The sequence below is a fragment of the Abramis brama genome, assembly GCF_963993115.1.
Source record: "Abramis brama genome assembly, chromosome: 11".
Taxonomy (NCBI): domain Eukaryota; kingdom Metazoa; phylum Chordata; class Actinopteri; order Cypriniformes; family Leuciscidae; genus Abramis; species Abramis brama.
Window position 1 is genome coordinate 5,380,739 of NC_139973.1, and position 17,553 is coordinate 5,398,291.

General features: G+C 36.8%; 1 protein-coding gene across 6 annotated transcripts in view; it reads left to right on the forward strand.

The window, feature by feature from the left end:
• Positions 1-17,553, forward strand: part of ptprt (protein tyrosine phosphatase receptor type T) — a 250,176-nt gene that overhangs the window by 161,271 nt on the left and 71,352 nt on the right. For 4 of the 6 annotated variants that reach the window (XM_084127973.1, XM_084127974.1, XM_084127976.1 and 1 more), the window contains exons 13-15: positions 1,059-1,095; positions 3,042-3,098; positions 14,598-14,733. In XM_084127973.1, the coding sequence (XP_083984099.1) occupies positions 1,059-1,095; positions 3,042-3,098; positions 14,598-14,733 (230 nt within the window). The remainder of the gene's footprint in view (positions 1-1,058; positions 1,096-3,041; positions 3,099-14,597; positions 14,734-17,553) is intronic. The other 2 variants (XM_084127977.1, XM_084127978.1) reach the window with 1 other exon arrangement.

Genomic DNA, 17,553 nt, shown 5'->3' on the forward strand with positions numbered 1-17,553 from the left:
CACTAATCAGGGTATGAGCACACTCTGGGCATGTGCTCAAACACAGGTGTGAATGCTCAGCCAGTGCATTGCAAATGCAACTTAATGCTCATTCTTGCATTGATGTGTTGGTAATAAACTTACCTTCAAATGTCTGTGCTATTAAACCAGAGTTTTTTTTTTTTTTTTTTTTGCAGCTAGCTTGCAATATTCTCATCAAACTGTTGCCCCGCCAAGACAGTAGTTTACCTAAAAGAGAAAGATGAGCATAGAAGAAAACAATGAACTCCCTGTGACTACGCTGAGATTGGCACACTTTTCAGATGTGTAACACGGGCTGCTATACAACATAACTTAATGAAATATTACCATTAGCAAACCCTTTCAATGACCCTGTGATGTGAAGGCATTATTGTTTACGTGTCTACTGAGATGATGTGCACAAGGACAGCAGATCTATTCAAAACAAGAGGCTGTTGTAAACGCTCACAGAAACACATGGTAGCATCTGGCTTCCTGTCTCAGAGCTCTAAACTTCCATGCAGACTTCACACCGAAATCTGCCGACTAATTAACACCTGTCACGCCACACATGGCATTCCAAGGATGCAAGTGAGATTTTTATCATCATAACTGGCATTCCAGGCAGCCATGAATGTTTTAGAATAGAATAAAAATGTTTTTTGTCATCTAAATTAACAGTTGTATTCATATTTTTGTTTAAATAAGATTAGGATCAAAACAAGTAGTATGTGGTATGATATGTACAAGTTTTGTCACCTTAAATGCCTTTACTTAACTTAGCTGTAGTGACTTTACATGCATGGGGAAATGTAACAGTAATGTTGGCTTCTCTCTGTTTTGGCCTCAGCACTGCATTTGTGAATCCTTCACTATCATTAGAAATGTTGTTATATAATTAACTGTTTCTTAATGTCATGCACCTCATGATGGAAAATAACCCGCACTTCATTGTGTTGCAATTACTAAGATAACTCAAGCTTGACAAAAACAATGTTCCTCAATACAGTATCATTTTGACATTTAATTAAAACACAAACTTTCCTCTCCTCTTCCAGGAAACCAAAATCAACTGTGTGCGACTAGCTACCAAAGGTATGAGAATTGTTTCACTTATTGTTAGTTTGTATGAATGACACATTTTATTATTATTATTGATTTATTCACTTATTTTGCTTGTTTCTTTGTATATTCAGATGAGAAATGCTTTGGAAAAGTTCTTTGGCTGGGTTGATATTTGGATAGTTCTGTTTCATTTAAGTTCCTGTAGCCCAGCACACTCAATGAAACTCAAGTCATGTTTTGGTTGAAATTAAGTAGATCTAATATTATAAATGTTATTTCCTCTGTATTCCTAATAGACCTTTGATTTTATAGTGGAACCCATTACTAAACATGATGAGGTGTATATATATATATATAAATATTTAAAAAAGGACGAAATCTTTCCATTGTACAGTCTGAAAAACCTCACTTGCATCAGACTGAGATTAGCGCTCCCGGTTTCATTGAAAAAAAAACAACTGAAATCCCATTTTATTTTACCTGCATGATTATCTGCCTCTGGCCAACAATTTTGTTCAGTTTCTTTTGCTCCATTTCATTTCCCCCTCTCTCTGTAAAAAAAGACCCTTTTACATAATCACTTCCAGGAAAAGAGCAATCACAAGAGACTTTCTATTATTTAATGGACATCACGGATAAAGAGACACTGTAGCCGTGCAGCGCTTCAGCCTCATCGCATTTTTTTTCTTCCCCATTCTTTCTTTTCCAGTTTTCTTTCATTCCTTATGGTTTTTTCTCCATCTTATTCAATAAGCTTGCTTCTGCACACACCTGTTTGTTTGTTTTGCTGAACTCATTTTATTTTGCTCCATGTCAGGCTTTTTTTTCTTCCCATGGCCTGTTTTCCTTTCATATCCCAGATAGATCCGTCCTGAGTTGGGTTCTTATGATTGTAAAAAAACAATTACTTTTGTTTAGAAAGACATGGTTTAAAATTGGTGATGCCTTGAATACAGACATTAAAGGTTTCTCTACCTTTCCTTGTCTTTTTAATGTTGGATTTTTTAGTAGGTTTAGATTACGGGGTGAATTCACTAAAACGGTTGCGTGACTTTTGCGCATGCTATTTAAGTAAAAACCTTATTCGTCTTATTCACTCTCCACCTAAATTCTAGTTTAATGAGAATGAAATAGCACTGCACTGTATTTAAATGAAGTAATTTCCATTCATTTCAATTCAAACACATTTCTTTTTTGAGTGCAACTGGTTTAAGATTGCGCCTTATTCATGAAACCCAGTGTTTTGTGCCTGGTACGATTATTGTGGAAATATTACCTCCCACGTTGAGTAGGCGGTCAGCAAAATATCATTAAGATATGTTTGTCTTCATTTTCTAGTGATCACAGAGTGCACTTTTTGTATTTTAAAGGACCAATTCAGGTGTGTCGGTCGCAGTTAAGTACGTCAAAATGCAGGAATCTGCTGCATCCTCCACATCTTAGCACTATTATATTAACATGCAATTTTGAATTCAGCACACATTTTGTAGTCTCATTAGCACAGGCACCTCATTTGCATAACTCCTTTATTGAATCGAGTGCTTAAACAATGCAAATGCAAATAAATGGCAGTAGACGCAATTCAGTCTTAGTGTATTCCCCCTAAATGTATTTATTTTAAAACATTTTTTTATTACAGTTTTATTATTCTTTTCAGTTTTCATAGAACTGCAGACAAAAGCCACATAAGGCCTCAACTTGGAAAAATAAAGTGCATTTTTTTTTTTTATACGATTTTCTCTAACTCTTATGCCTACTCTGTCAGTTCCATTAGATGATTCTGGAGTAATTTTAATTTTCCCTTTCGCATTAGCCTACCTGTTGTATCATATACATTTCAGTTTCCTTTCCAGCCAAATATTACTCACTGGAAGGAAGCTCAGATGATCAAGTTGAAAGCATAATTCTTTAGACTATTTTTTCTTTCCTTCTTTTCTCTCATGCATGCCGGCCTGGAACGTAAAACCTTGTCTTAGTGGTAATAGGTAGGGGACAAAATACCACGCCCTACATACTTGTCATTCCCAGTGAAGGTGAATATTATACCATAGTCAAACTTTTCTTTCTTCTTTGTTCTTTTCATCCACATTTCTTCTGCTGTTGTTTCCTTCTCTCTTTTTTTTCCAGACCTTGTTCCTTTATTCTGCTTCTCTCCATCGACATCTTAATGCATTTTTTGCATGTCTGGTCCACTAAAAAGTCTAGCTGATTCTCATTGACTTCATTGACACTAATGTAATTTGGTACCCTGAGAATGTATAGTGCCGCCCACATGTTTTAAATGATCATATTAAATATTAATATTTCATGTTTAAAAACAACAAATATCCCCTTCTACTTTAGTTTTGCTCATGACCTTGTTATGCTCTGAAAAACTGATTTCATTATAATTTTTATTCAAATATCGCCTTCTTAGAAATTACATAATCTTGCTTTTGAAAGATCTGTTGCTTACCGGGAGTCAGTATATATACTTATTATGGCTGGCTTTATATGTGTGTGTATATAAAATATATACTTTTTATGGCTGGCTTTAAATCCATTTTTTAATTAATTCAGACCATTGTTTAAATGTGGATATGCCTAAAGATATTTTACAGTAGAGCTTAATAAGTTTCTGAGCAAAATGTGAGCGTAAAGTGATATACGTTGCCTTACCTCAAAACTCCACCCCTTACATGTGACCGCTTCACCCAACATAACCCCAGTCATACACTCTGACCCTGCCAGCCTAACTGATGTGTGTGTGTGTGTGTGTGTGTGTGTGTGTGTGTGCATGTGAGTGTGAGTGTGTTTGCCAGCATGTTTTTTGTGTACATTAGTACGCTTGTATGTTTGTGTGTGTTTCTATTCCAGATATATATTCATGTGCACATATACAATGTGTGTGTGGAAGTATTGAGTGTGTTTGTTATATTTGCTTATTGTATGTTCATATAATCCTCCTTCTATTTCTATTATATATTGAAGGGTGGATTTTGTTGTTCAGATCAGATGTCAAGCCCTTGCACACATGCACACACACACACATGCACAGGTGTCAGCTCTTTAGTTCCAGTGCAATATAGTCCACGTCTCATTGCTTCTCCATTTCACTCTACAGTCACATACAATATGCTCAATTGCCCTGACTGAAATTACAAATTGCTTGCACTAAAATGTCTCACATTTCTGAAGGGTCTTGCTGGATATCTGCGTTGCACAGGAGATAGTCGACTTTTAGCCAGCTAGTGAACCGTTACAATGGTTAATCGTCTGAATTATGCAGATTAAAGCTGTTGTCATTTTTACATTTTAAATATATATATTGACATGCAGTTATGAGGATCATAATTATATTTTGAGAGTTGAATTTGAGTGCACACTGGCCCCAAAAAGTAATTGCAAACTTAATTGAAACTTGAACATGCACAGATGGCAAAATATCAAAGCAAGCAGCTTTTATTGTAAAGAAAGAATGTACAAGCACACTCTTCAAGCAACAAAATTTACTAAAAGAAGATTGTTGGGTTTTAAATTAACAGTTATACAGTATTTAACTTAAAATTTGCATCAATAAATACGATCTATTTGCAGAAGTCACTCGGTTTGATATTTTGTTTCCTATGCAATGAAATTCGTACATTTTTAGATGTGATTTTTCCAAACACTTTTTTGGGCCAGTAATATTCACTAAGCATTAGAAAGCAAAACCTAGTTGTGTTTGCCGCATTGTCCCAACAGTTCCAAAAACAAGCAAAAGAAACAAACACAGCACATCATGCATTATGCATGGACACTTTGAGCTTGAAATCAATTGACAGTTTGATTACACAAATACCCTTTGTTTCTCAATGCTCCCATCTGGAATTTAACTAAATTTAACAAAAAACACCAGCAATGTTTTAACCCAAATACACTTGTGAATTAGAAACAAATGGGATTTTAAGTCAAATGTATTTAAAATCCACCCTTTAACCTCTTTGTATTTGGTAAACTGGGACACTTTTTTGAGCCATTAGCATCATGGGTTGTTTACATGACTGCCTAGTCTTAATCTGAGTCCATTTGAGATTATAATCCTATTAGATGCATCCAGCGATGCATCCGTAATCCTGTCGACTGGCGAACAATAGGCGTGGAGATTTCAACGGTGATATGCACCCCCATAAACCCTTGCGTAATCCCTCGGCCTACAGACCTGCTTTAAATAAAGTTATACAAAAGTACCTTTTTCACATGCTAACAGAACCACAGAGTATCGCTGAATGCCGGCAATTAAAATGCACCCGCCTCCAACGCCCCCTGTATATGGTAGGGATTTAGTTTTAATATGATGGGCTTTGATAATAATTCCTCTTTGATACTTAATTTTACCCCATCAAAATAAAAGGATTTGCATACTCACATATTTTTATTGGGCATACAAGCAGAGTAAGTGGTTGAAGGGGAATGCATGGCGATTGTTTCTAATCAAGGGAAGTTTGAGTTTTTCTGTATTATTTTACAATCGTATATTGGGAAGGAAATAGCATAGGTCTTAAAAGAGCACTTCTGCATGATTGCTAAGATCCTTATGATTCAGATAGGTGTGAGAGTCATTAGAACCAACAATATGTCAAAATTATAGAAATACAAGCACACAGAATAGCTATTTCATTGCCTTTACTAGGTTGTGGGTGGTAAGTGTGGTAACTGTTGTAAAAATCACTATTGAAAGCTGAAGTGTGTAATTTTTCTGTATTGTATTGGCCATCTTTTACATTGTGGAACTGTGTTGGGAAGCATTATCTTAGCAATTTTGTTTGGATAAGCTTTCTTGAAACACATCAAAGGGGTTTTCCTTTATTTTTTCAAGTGGCCAATAAATTTAACTTCAAGACTACCAAAACTATGATGTACTGCTTGCTATGACTGGTCAGAAGTAGGTGGCATTTTCTATCCAGATGGCATTTTGAGGGTAGATTGGACACACATTTAAATTGATCAGTATTTTAAATGTATGTGGTAAGTGAGGATAGGAGCAGGCTTCACTCAATGCATATACTATTAAACTTTAAGAGTGCTGGCCTGGATAATTAGAATGCATAAAGTAGGAAAGAGGCCTCACTATGCATATATATATACTTTTATTTGCACAGAAACGCGTCTGTGCAAATAAAATGTATGTGGTAAAAATTCATCTGGTTTTTAGGTGTATGCTGACATATAGAGCTCTATGAGAAGTGATTTTGTGATGTCTTAAAGGGTTGGTAAAATGAGTCAAAATTGGTAGGTCAAGATTAATAATGTTGTTGTGAAGATAGTGATGGTTGGGAGGATGGTATCAGAAAAGAACCACATCATGGCGAAAGTGTCTATTAGGATGTGTGTGAATGTGTTTGTGTGTGTGAATCATGAACTGTTGAACCCAATCAGATCAGAGCAGACTGGAGGACATGGAGTTCAGTTACCACATTGATAGAGTCAGGAGAACACATAGTCCATCCGCGTAAACCATCCATAGCGCTGCCTTCACCTTCTGACAGCTCTGGATGGAGCTAAAAAGTGTTTGGCTAGAAAACACTCCAAAGACTAGCAAGGTTAGAAGAGATTGGCTTAGTGTTATTTCAAAGGTCAGAAGAAACTAAACTTGTGATCGTTTTCAAATTCCAGTTTAAAATATATGTGTCTTGCTTGCCGCGTTCAGACTACACAATATCAGCCCAATTTTGGCACAATTCTTTAGGCGTAGGGTGCCGTGGTGATTCGTAAATGACAATGGGCATCGGGACGCAAGAATCTATTGTTTTATCTATTGTAGTGTGTTATAGTAGATGACAACCGATGCCGCATCTGCAAATCTTCACAACGTCTCGACAGAAAGAGCATGTTTAATTTTTTTTTTTGGTCCTCCACCACGGGTTACGTGACCAATAGGAGGACAGAAGGTCTTCCATACAGAGCTTTCAAACATGGCAAACCAAAACTGTTGTTGGTGCTGCTAGGTGGAATTATGCAATGGAGGAAAGGTTTGTGAAGTTATGGCAACAATACTCCTGCCTTAATGATGTGTCCTCGAGGGATCACCACAACAGAGTGAAAAAAGATAAATACGATAGCGGAGGCGTTTCAGCAACCCGGCGAGTTCTAGAATTAGCATTTACCTAACACGCCACTTTGGTAGCCAGTAACGACATGTTTCTTATCAGTGACATGACAAGAATTTAGTAGTCAAAATCTCAAATCTGTCACAGTGACTATTGTAACAGACAAAAATAATGTAGTCACCACTTTTGAATAAGAAACAATATCAAGACTATAAAACTCGTCAAAACTCCACAACAAGCGTATCAGTGAGAACACTCGTTTGAACAGCGCACACACTCGAACCTGACTGCACATCACATTTTCAACTTAGTTTAGGAGTTTTTTTGTTTGTTTTTTCTGAGTGGCTGCAGACGAATTCTTTCTACGCACACACAATGGGCCCTATTTTAACGATCTGAAACGCAAGGATCAAGCGCAAAATGCAAGTAACTTTGTGGGCGGGTCTTTGGCGCTGTTGCTATTATACCGGCGGGATAAATGACTCTTGCGCCCGACGCAAATCTAAAATGGGTTGGTCTGAAGTAGCTTCATTATTCATAGGTGTGGTTTGGGCGTAACGTGAAATAAACCAATCAGAGCGTCATCTCACATTCCCTTTAAGAGCAGACGCGCTTGTTCTATAGCGGATTCCTATTATAACGGCGGATTTGCCAGGCGCACGCAAGGAGCGGTTCACAGCCGAGGAGACCGACGTTCTCATCAGGGACGTTGGGGATGGAGAAACACACCCAAATTAACTTCGGTTAAACAGGTGTATGATAATTTGGGTAAATGTGTAAGCTAGATGAATGCTTTTATAATAAACTGTCTGTCTATCTATCTATCTATCTATCTATCTATCTATCTATCTATCTATCTATCTATCTATCTATCTATCTATCTATCGTATCTATCGTAATAATGTATGATTTGCAAAAATGAGAACTGCTGCGTCTGTATGTAGATGAGAGAATCAAAGTGTATGCGCGTTGTGCACACGCTACATTGATTATGGCCCTTAAAATAGCATATGAATAACATGCGCAACGCGCCACTGACTTTAAACTGTTTTTTTTTTTCGGTCAGTGGCGAAATTGTTTTCTAAACCTGCAAAATAGCACGAGGGAACGTTTGCGCCGGAACACGCCTCCTCTTTGCGCTGAACCGCCCCCGGGAGCGCAAGTGTATTTCTTAGTTAACCGACGTGCGTCTGTGGAGGGAAAAGTCCGCTTTGCGCGGGTGCAAAATAGGAATGATACATGCACCGGTATACAAAGTCAATTGTGCTGGGTGCAAGATAAGGCCCAATATTACGTTACACTCTGCACGTATGTTTTAAAAAACATAATTTAACTAGTGTTGCTTTCGTCAACGAAAATTATGACGAAATATTGTCGTCAACGAACCTTTATCACCTGACGAAAACGAGAGGAGACATAAATGCTCGTCATGTGACGATGACTAAAATACATGTATAATGCAATATCGTTGACGAATAAAAACGAGACTAAATGTGGTTTACAAAATAAAAACTATGCTAAAATGTCTCTTCATTTTCGTTGACCAAAACAAGACGAGACGAAATGTTATAACGTCACGACGAATGAGAGAGTTGTGCGTGAACCCATAGCTTTGTCGGGTTTAAATTCTGGTTTGCGATCTGGTCACCCGATTATCAGCGAATTTAACAATATTACTCCATTAGTTATTCTATTAAAATGTCTCATTGATATATTTGACACATTCATAATCATTACTTTTGCCGGTTCTTTGTGACAGCTGTTATGTGCGTTATTGGCAGCGTCACCCTCCAGTTACATGAACGCGTCACCGCATCAGCACCAGAACATGGAGATTTTATTTTAGAGAATAATCGCACAATTTATTCGATATTCTATAATTAAATAAACTAATCGAATATCCAAAAATCGTGACTCATCCCTGCATGGAATCTCTTGTTTCTTTTCCCAAATCTTCACTCACGTCTCACCCATTTTCTAAAGGGATTATAAACGTTTCTTCATTGGTTCGCTTTTAATTAGGCCTATTATATTCGTATTCTTTACTGTGGTAAAGTAGAAAAACGCTGTAGGACAGATAGCCTACATTTGTACTTGCATGTCAAATTCTTTTTAACACAGTTTGTGCTTGTTATATTAGACATAGGGCGCGTCAAGTTTAGTTGTAAAGCGCGTTTCACACGCGCGGGTGATTTTTAGTTTCACTTTCTCTGGCAGCGCAATCTCAAACATAGCCTAAATATCTCGTGTGGAGGATAAAATTCGCTCTTCAGACCAATTTACATCAAGTAGAAAACACGAAGATATCATAAAGAGATCGATGGTCTCTTTCCTGCTCGTGTCCCACATCCCTCTTAAAGCGCAGAGTAGGCTATATCACGCGTCTTTGTGTGGAAATATAAAACGAGTTTTTATTTTTTTAAATAACCCCCGAACCACTGCCGGTAGTTGGTCCATTTTCCGCGGTGGTGAAAAAAAACTGCCACCATCACAGCCCTGAATATACTAAATATAATAAGATAATAACCTTGTTTGAAATTCTATATTGACTGGGTTAAATAGAATTGCATTACTAAAAAGAGACTAAAATTCAATTTTCATTGACTAAAACTAGACTAAAATGTCATCAGTTTTCGTCGACTAAAACTAGACTAAAATGTCATCAGTTTTCGTTGACTAAAACTTGACTAGACTAAAAAGAGTATGAACGTGACTAAAACTAATAAAAACTAAAACGACAGCTTGACACAAAGACTAGACTAAAACTAAAATTAAAACAGGCCGCCAAAAACAACACTAAATTTAACATATAAATAACACTTTTTAAATAGCCCACTTAAAGTGTTTATTACAAGTAAATGACTAAATGCTAAAAATGAATAAATGTTAATGAACAAACATTTGCGTTGCATTTACAATCCTGTGAAAACAGCACCCCCCCCTTCCCGCGTCCCTGGCGTCAGAAGCAAAAAATAAATGTGGGTGGGTCCTCCCCCAGAAAATGTTCACTGTAGTAGATGCCATTTTCTGTATTCTGGATAATCCACGGCTAGCTGTGCATTAAACGATTTTAATGCACGACGTGGAGGCAGAGAACCACCCGACGTGAAGTGCATTGAAATGTTTAATTTTAATGATTTATTTTTATCAGTCACGCTCGTTAGATCTAGCATTCTGCCCGCTTTGAATCAGACACAGAGATAAAGTGCGTAAGGTTACATTTATTTGAATGAACAAACTAGCATTATATGAACAAAATAGCATTTATATGAATTAATTATAGAGAGAGAGAGAGATTCATATCTGCGTCTGTTCAGCTTCTCTCTATTAACAGCGGAGTTTAATAGTAATAGAATAGCAATGTAACCCCTCGTTGCTGAGAAATATAATGTAGCGTTTCAGTAGCGAAGCTATTTTATTACTTAAAGTTGTGGGGCAGCGTTGATAACAAGTTTCTGTGCTCCTGAATGTTTCTGTGTGTGCGCAGCGCGCTTCAATGAAAACAACACATTGATATAGAACGGTGATTAAACTGACTTAGAACTACCTGGACTCTGAATGAGCCAAGTGGAATGGATTTGAGGAAGCAGCAGCGTGGAAGTCAAGGCTGTTGCTAAAATGGAGTTCAATTTTTTTAGGGCATTCCTCAAGTGGAATGGATTTGACTGACAGCGCTCTGAAAAGTGACCAAACGTGCGCTGAATTAGAGACGGTAAAAGTGAGTGGGTCCAATATCTTTGGCCTTAAAAAGTGGCCTTAAAAGCTTCCTGGGTTTGCGTACGTTGCCTTTGGGCAAGTTTTCACGTAATGCATCTTTCCATTCCACTGCGCTGTTTTTCAATGTAAATGCGCTACATGGACGTCTTTAACTGTTGCGCAATTGTAACGCGTTTTTTGCAGCGTCTCATGCATGCAGAAAATATTTGTTTTTCGTTTTGAATTAGAAAATGTAAAAGTAGAATTTTAAATGTTTCTATAGGTATATTTGTTCATGTCTGTGTGGCAAGTATTCGCTGAGTTTTATTTTGTGACGTGCTCCAGAAAAAAGTTCACAAACACGAGACGGCAAAAAGCGTGCCCTGTTTTCTTTTCTTTATTTTACAAAGTACAATGTTTTGTTTTCATTGTAAGTGGACACATATACAAGTAGTTTCTAATAATGTATTGCTTTTATTTGTATAAGCATAAATGACCACCAAAAATAAAATGTGTAATCCATAAAAAATCTACCAAAAAGTGCTGGCGCGTTTTTCGACCCTAGAGGATTAAAACAAGTAAAAAATTTTAAAAACACGTCTCTAGTCCTTATGTTTTTTTTTCCCCTCCACTGACCCGCGTTTTTAACCGCAAAAACATTCAGTGTGAATGGCCCCTTAGATGGCAAACTCACTGGAAATGAATGATTTCTGATTGTTATGTCACTGCAAATCGCTGTCAGCACATATGCACAGTATTTATGTCATGTTTTCTTATGTGAAAAAATCCTTAAACAAAATTGCATGAAATAGACTTTTTTCAGTGAGAATTTCTTGAATGTGTTTTTACACCATTGGCATTTATATATACAGTGAGGAAAATAAGTATTTGAACACCCTGCTATTTTGCAAATCATGGAGGGGTCTGAAATTGTCATCGTAGGTGCATGTGTCCACTGTGAGAGACATAATCTAAAAAAAAAAATCCAGAAATCACAATATATGATTTTTTAACTATTTATTTGTATGATACAGCTGCAAATAAGTATTTGAACACCTGTCTATCAGCTAGAATTCTGACCCTTAAAGACCTGTTAGTCTGCCTTTAAAATGTCCACCTCCACTCCATTTATTATCCTAAATTAGATGCACTTGTTTGAGGTCGTTAGCTGCATAAAGACACCTGTCCACCCCATACAATCAGTAAGAATCCAACTACTAACATGGCCAAGACCAAAGAGCTGTCCAAAGACACTAGAGACAAAATTGTACACCTCCACAAGGCTGGAAAGGGCTACGGGGAAATTGCCAAGCAGCTTGGTGAAAAAAGGTCCACTGTTGGAGCAATCATTAGAAAATGGAAGAAGCTAAACATGACTGTCAATCTCCCTCGGACTGGGGCTCCATGCAAGATCTCACCTTGTGGGGTCTCAATGATCCTAAGAAAGGTGAGAAATCAGCCCAGAACTACATGGGAGGAGCTGGTCAATGACCTGAAAAGAGCTGGGACCACCGTTTCCAAGGTTACTGTTGGTAATACACTAAGACGTCATGGTTTGAAATCATGCATGGCACGGAAGGTTCCCCTGCTTAAACCAGCACATGTCAAGGTCCGTCTTAAGTTTGCCAATGACCATTTGGATGATCCAGAGGAGTCATGGGAGAAAGTCATGTGGTCAGATGAGACCAAAATAGAACTTTTTGGTCATAATTCCACTAAACGTGTTTGGAGGAAGAAGAATGATGAGTACCATCCCAAGAACACCATCCCTACTGTGAAGCATGGGGGTGGTAGCATCATGCTTTGGGGGTGTTTTTCTGCACATGGGACAGGGCGACTGCACTGTATTAAGGAGAGGATGACCGGGGCCATGTATTGCGAGATTTTGGGGAACAACCTCCTTCCCTCAGTTAGAGCATTGAAGATGGGTCGAGGCTGGGTCTTCCAACATGACAATGACCCGAAGCACACAGCCAGGATAACCAAGGAGTGGCTCTGTAAGAAGCATATCAAGGTTCTGGCGTGGCCTAGCCAGTCTCCAGACCTAAACCCAATAGAGAATCTTTGGAGGGAGCTCAAACTCCGTGTTTCTCAGCGACAGCCCAGAAACCTGACTGATCTCCCTCCTGCAGTGTGTGCAAACCTGGTGAAAAACTACAGGAAACGTTTGACCTCTGTAATTGCAAACAAAGGCTACTGTACCAAATATTAACATTGATTTTCTCAGGTGTTCAAATACTTATTTGCAGCTGTATCATACAAATAAATAGTTAAAAAATCATACATTGTGATTTCTGGATTTTTTTTTTTAGATTATGTCTCCCACAGTGGACATGCACCTACGATGACAATTTCAGACCCCTCCATGATTTCCAAGTGGGAGAACTTGCAAAATAGCAGGGTGTTCAAATACTTATTTTCCTCACTGTATATAAATATATATATATATATTTTTTTTTTTAGACCTGAAAAACAAGCCAAAAATACTGATTAATAAAAGGACTTTTTGTGTAGGTTTAGCTCTTCAGCATACAGTTCCAGAATTTTTTTTGAATGTTTAATCTTCTCATGCTTAAAAGAACTGTACGGTTTGAGGGAAATAAATAAATCAAATGATTGAGCTTACATGAAAGCAAACCACCCACATAGAGAGATCAATGTGTTAATATGTAGCAGATTGTTAAAGATGTCGCACTGGCAGGTTAAGAAAAATTCTCAAAGTGCAAAGTGAAGGTAAAAATAACAACATATTGTTTAATCATTGAAGGCAGGGATTACATGCTTTTCTAAGGTTTGTGCATCTTTCGATATTTTATGCAACCATTTATTTATATATAAAAAAATGTTTTTGTATGTATATGCATCCTTTCTTCTTGGCATTATTAAGATTGATGTAGATTATGATGGTTTCATTTAGTTCATGTTTTGAAAATAAAATGCAAACATATCAAAAGTGAATCACGGCAACAGCAAACAGCTGAAATTCTTTCATAGAAATAATGGTAATTTCACAGTAGAATTACATGCCTGATGAAGGAAAAATGAGCCGTTGATGTGGAGCCACGCTAATCCGAACAGTATTTTCTAAAAGTCATGCATGGTTGTATAGATTTTATACAGATATCAAAATAACAATATATCGTCAACAAAACGTCCTGCAAGATGTGGTGCATGCGAGTATGCAACACCCGTATGTACACAATCAATCTGCATGAATCTCTACCCTCGTTCTCTGCCTTCATCCTCTTTTTGTTTTTCTAATCATTCTTGTATCCATAATTCACGCCTGCATTTATTGCATTGAATTGTCTTTCAGTTTATTTGCATTCTCTAACCCAAAATCCAAAGGCCCTAAAGTGTTTCATTTCACCACAGTGATCCAGTATTTGAAAAGCTCCTTAAGGTCTTTTTTTTTTTTTGTCTGTTGCCTGTTAATTAATGCCATTCAATAAACGATTCCCCTTTGCCATAGACCCGCCACACAGTAATGATCAGTGTCACTAGTGCATTTGTTTTGTCTAAATTTAAATGCATTTAATTATTTTAATTTTGAATGTGTGTTTCTTTTGAATATGTTTCATTTGGACTGATTGTGCAAATGAAAGAGTATGAATGTGGGACGTGCTTGATTGGGCTTCATTATTATGTGTTTTCATTTGATTCTTGTATGTGTTGGTTTTGTGTGTGTCACCATAGAACATTTCTCAACAGCTCTTGTCTTAGTTAAAGACCGTTTCTCTTCTTTGTGATGTACTTGTTGCTTTAAAGGTGCATCTACCCAGAATTCCAATGACATAGAGCCTGAAAAACAGGTGGACAGCACTGTAAAGATGGCAGGCGTTATTGCGGGAATCCTCATGTTTGTCATCATTCTCCTGGGCGTTCTTCTCACCTTCAAACGCAGGTACTGCTTGCACACACTTTTAGCTTAACATTATGATGAATAATAGAATGTATGTACTGTATATATAGTTGCTCATGTTTTAATGTACAATAGCTGAGGCACATTTCTTTTCAGGGGAATTTGAAGGTGTTAGTTAGCATTGCTTTTGACATAATCAGCTTTTGTGTCTCCTGGTGAAACATGCACACTGGCTTTCTTTCATTACATCACTTCCTCTCACCATCTTTACCCCCCCCCCCCCCCAGCACACCCCCTCATGTCATTGTGCCTTACAAGAGCCCACCATAGTGCCTCTGCTGTCCCTGCCGCACGCCAACACACCTCGCTCGTAGGTCTTTCCTCTAGTGTCCGTCTGGAACAGTTTATTCAGTCTAGACAGGAATTACGGGGGTGTTTGTCCGACCTGCTATTTAAGGTTTGAACCCTTTAAAGTGAAGTCAAAACTAAAGTTTGAGATAGATGGGATGCGATTAAAAATACCCTATTAGCAATAAACTGATATATCGGCCATTTTGAGATTGATAGAAGTGGTAGTTCCGTTTTGTTAGTTACAAAATATATCTGCAGTCTTGTCTACATTATAAATGTATCGATATTTAATAATAAACTTTATTTTTAAATATTTTAGTGAATTTTCAGTAAATATTGTTCAATCTTTTATACATTTTATGCATACCTCATTTTTCATTATTGATATTTATAAATATTAATATTACATCATAAATGTTTATCCTATATTGTATTGTTGTCATGATACTGGAATTTCTAAATGTGATGTGATACTTTGAAAAATACTGATATTTGGCATGTTTTTAATATTATTCCATTTTTTTTTTTTTTGTCTATCCATTGAAAATCTAGTCAGTCAATATTTTCAAGCTTCAAAAAGTGCATGACACATCGTAACAGCTAATCCATATGAATTGAGCGGTTTAATCCAAGTCTTCTGAACAGACACGATCGCTTTATATGATGAACAGATTTTAATTTAGGCTTTTATTCAAATTATATTGATCAGTTACAATGTCTCGGTTACATATGTAATCCTCGTCCCCTGAAGACGTACGCCGAAAGTGACCGACTGAAAGGGAATAACAGTTGTCTCACCTAAATGTTTGGTCGCTCAATGTATTTGTGTTTTTACAATGAGGTAATTTTGTTGCAATAGCTAACACACAGCATATACGTAACCGACTGTATTTACGACTTGTGAGCTGTTTTACGAGGCGACTTTATGTGTGCATGCAAAACCTGCGAGAATTAGTAAAATTATGCTAAAATTCAGGCACTGTAACACCAACACTATACAACCAGAGCGTAATAAGATGAGTGAGTGAGAGAAGGCGTGTGTGTCAACTCGCTGTCAGAGAGAATAGAGAGTGAGAAAGCACAGCAGGTATCAGTGTATTGATACCGCGGGAAATTAGTATCAGAACAGTTTCATATATTTCAGTATCGATATGTATCGAAAAAACAATATTTTTGACAACACTACTACATTGTCATTATTTTGTCCATATAGTTATTTGATGATAAACTGTTTCTGTTTTTAAACATTTTGTATTAATAATAATGATATTGCACTATATTCACCTTATAGATAATAATAATTGAGTGTTAATATTGCAAAATGAGACGTATAAAATTGCTGAAATTGAATTAACTTAACAATATTTAATGAAAATTCACAATAAAAAAACTGAAAGTTTATTATTAAATATATGTCTGTATAAGAAATAAGTTTATGCATGTCTCATTTTGCATTATTAAATTAAATTATTTATAATATATTGCCAATATATAGGCCATTGACCACCAGCTGCTATATATCACATACTAAATCTAGTATGCTGCATTCAAATACTAGTTGGAGAAAGTAAGTTTGCCACCATTTAGGTTCATATTTTTGTTCCCAGCTCTACAAAGGTGCTTGTTTTACAAATATCAGGACTATTTGCCTGATACAATTAACAATGTCCTATTATTGACCACTGAAAACTGGTGGTAAATAGAATTTTATTTTAAAGGAATATTTGTGTAAATTTTCTTGAAGACACAACAGAAGCACTTCGTCAAATGATGGAGAAGAGCATGATAACTAGGCACATATCCAGACTCACACTGTAGTTAAGCACACTTTCTGCATTTAAATAGTGTCTAGAGCGATTCTCGAGTCCTTGCTTACTAAAATCTTACTTATAATTGACTCATACGTATCTTACTTATAATTGGATTTTTTTTTTTTTTTTTTTATCAGTGATTACACATTTAAGAACCAATGGAAAGTCCTTTAAAACATAGACATCCATGAAAGTCATTATATAATTTGCACATTGTCCAATACTAGGAGGGCAGTAGTGAATATAGATCCCACTGTGACCATTCCTGTTCTTCATGGCATAGTTATGGTCTGCACTCATGCTGCTATACTCAAATAGCTGATTAAGTTGATCACGTCTTTATGCATATTAGCCTAAACCTAGGACTTTTTTTATTTATTTTTTGTTTTTTAAACCTGTTTGATTGCTCACATGGACAAAGCGATCACGGGGAGCTTGGTTAGAGTGCACGGCACATTGCCAATACAAGCCACAGTCAGAAATACAATAGTGGTTGAAAACACCAGCTAAATCATTAAGCTCTAATTACCATGAATTGTAAAGGAGTGCTTGACAGCACTATTGTTAATGCATCACTGTCTGGAGCAGTGTGAATTGAAACTTAATGATAGATCTCGCTATTAAAAGAGCAGGAATCAAAAGGTTAGCCACGAATGGCCTTAGTAGGTGTTCATCTTCCACAGTCGATGAAGGAAGGGCT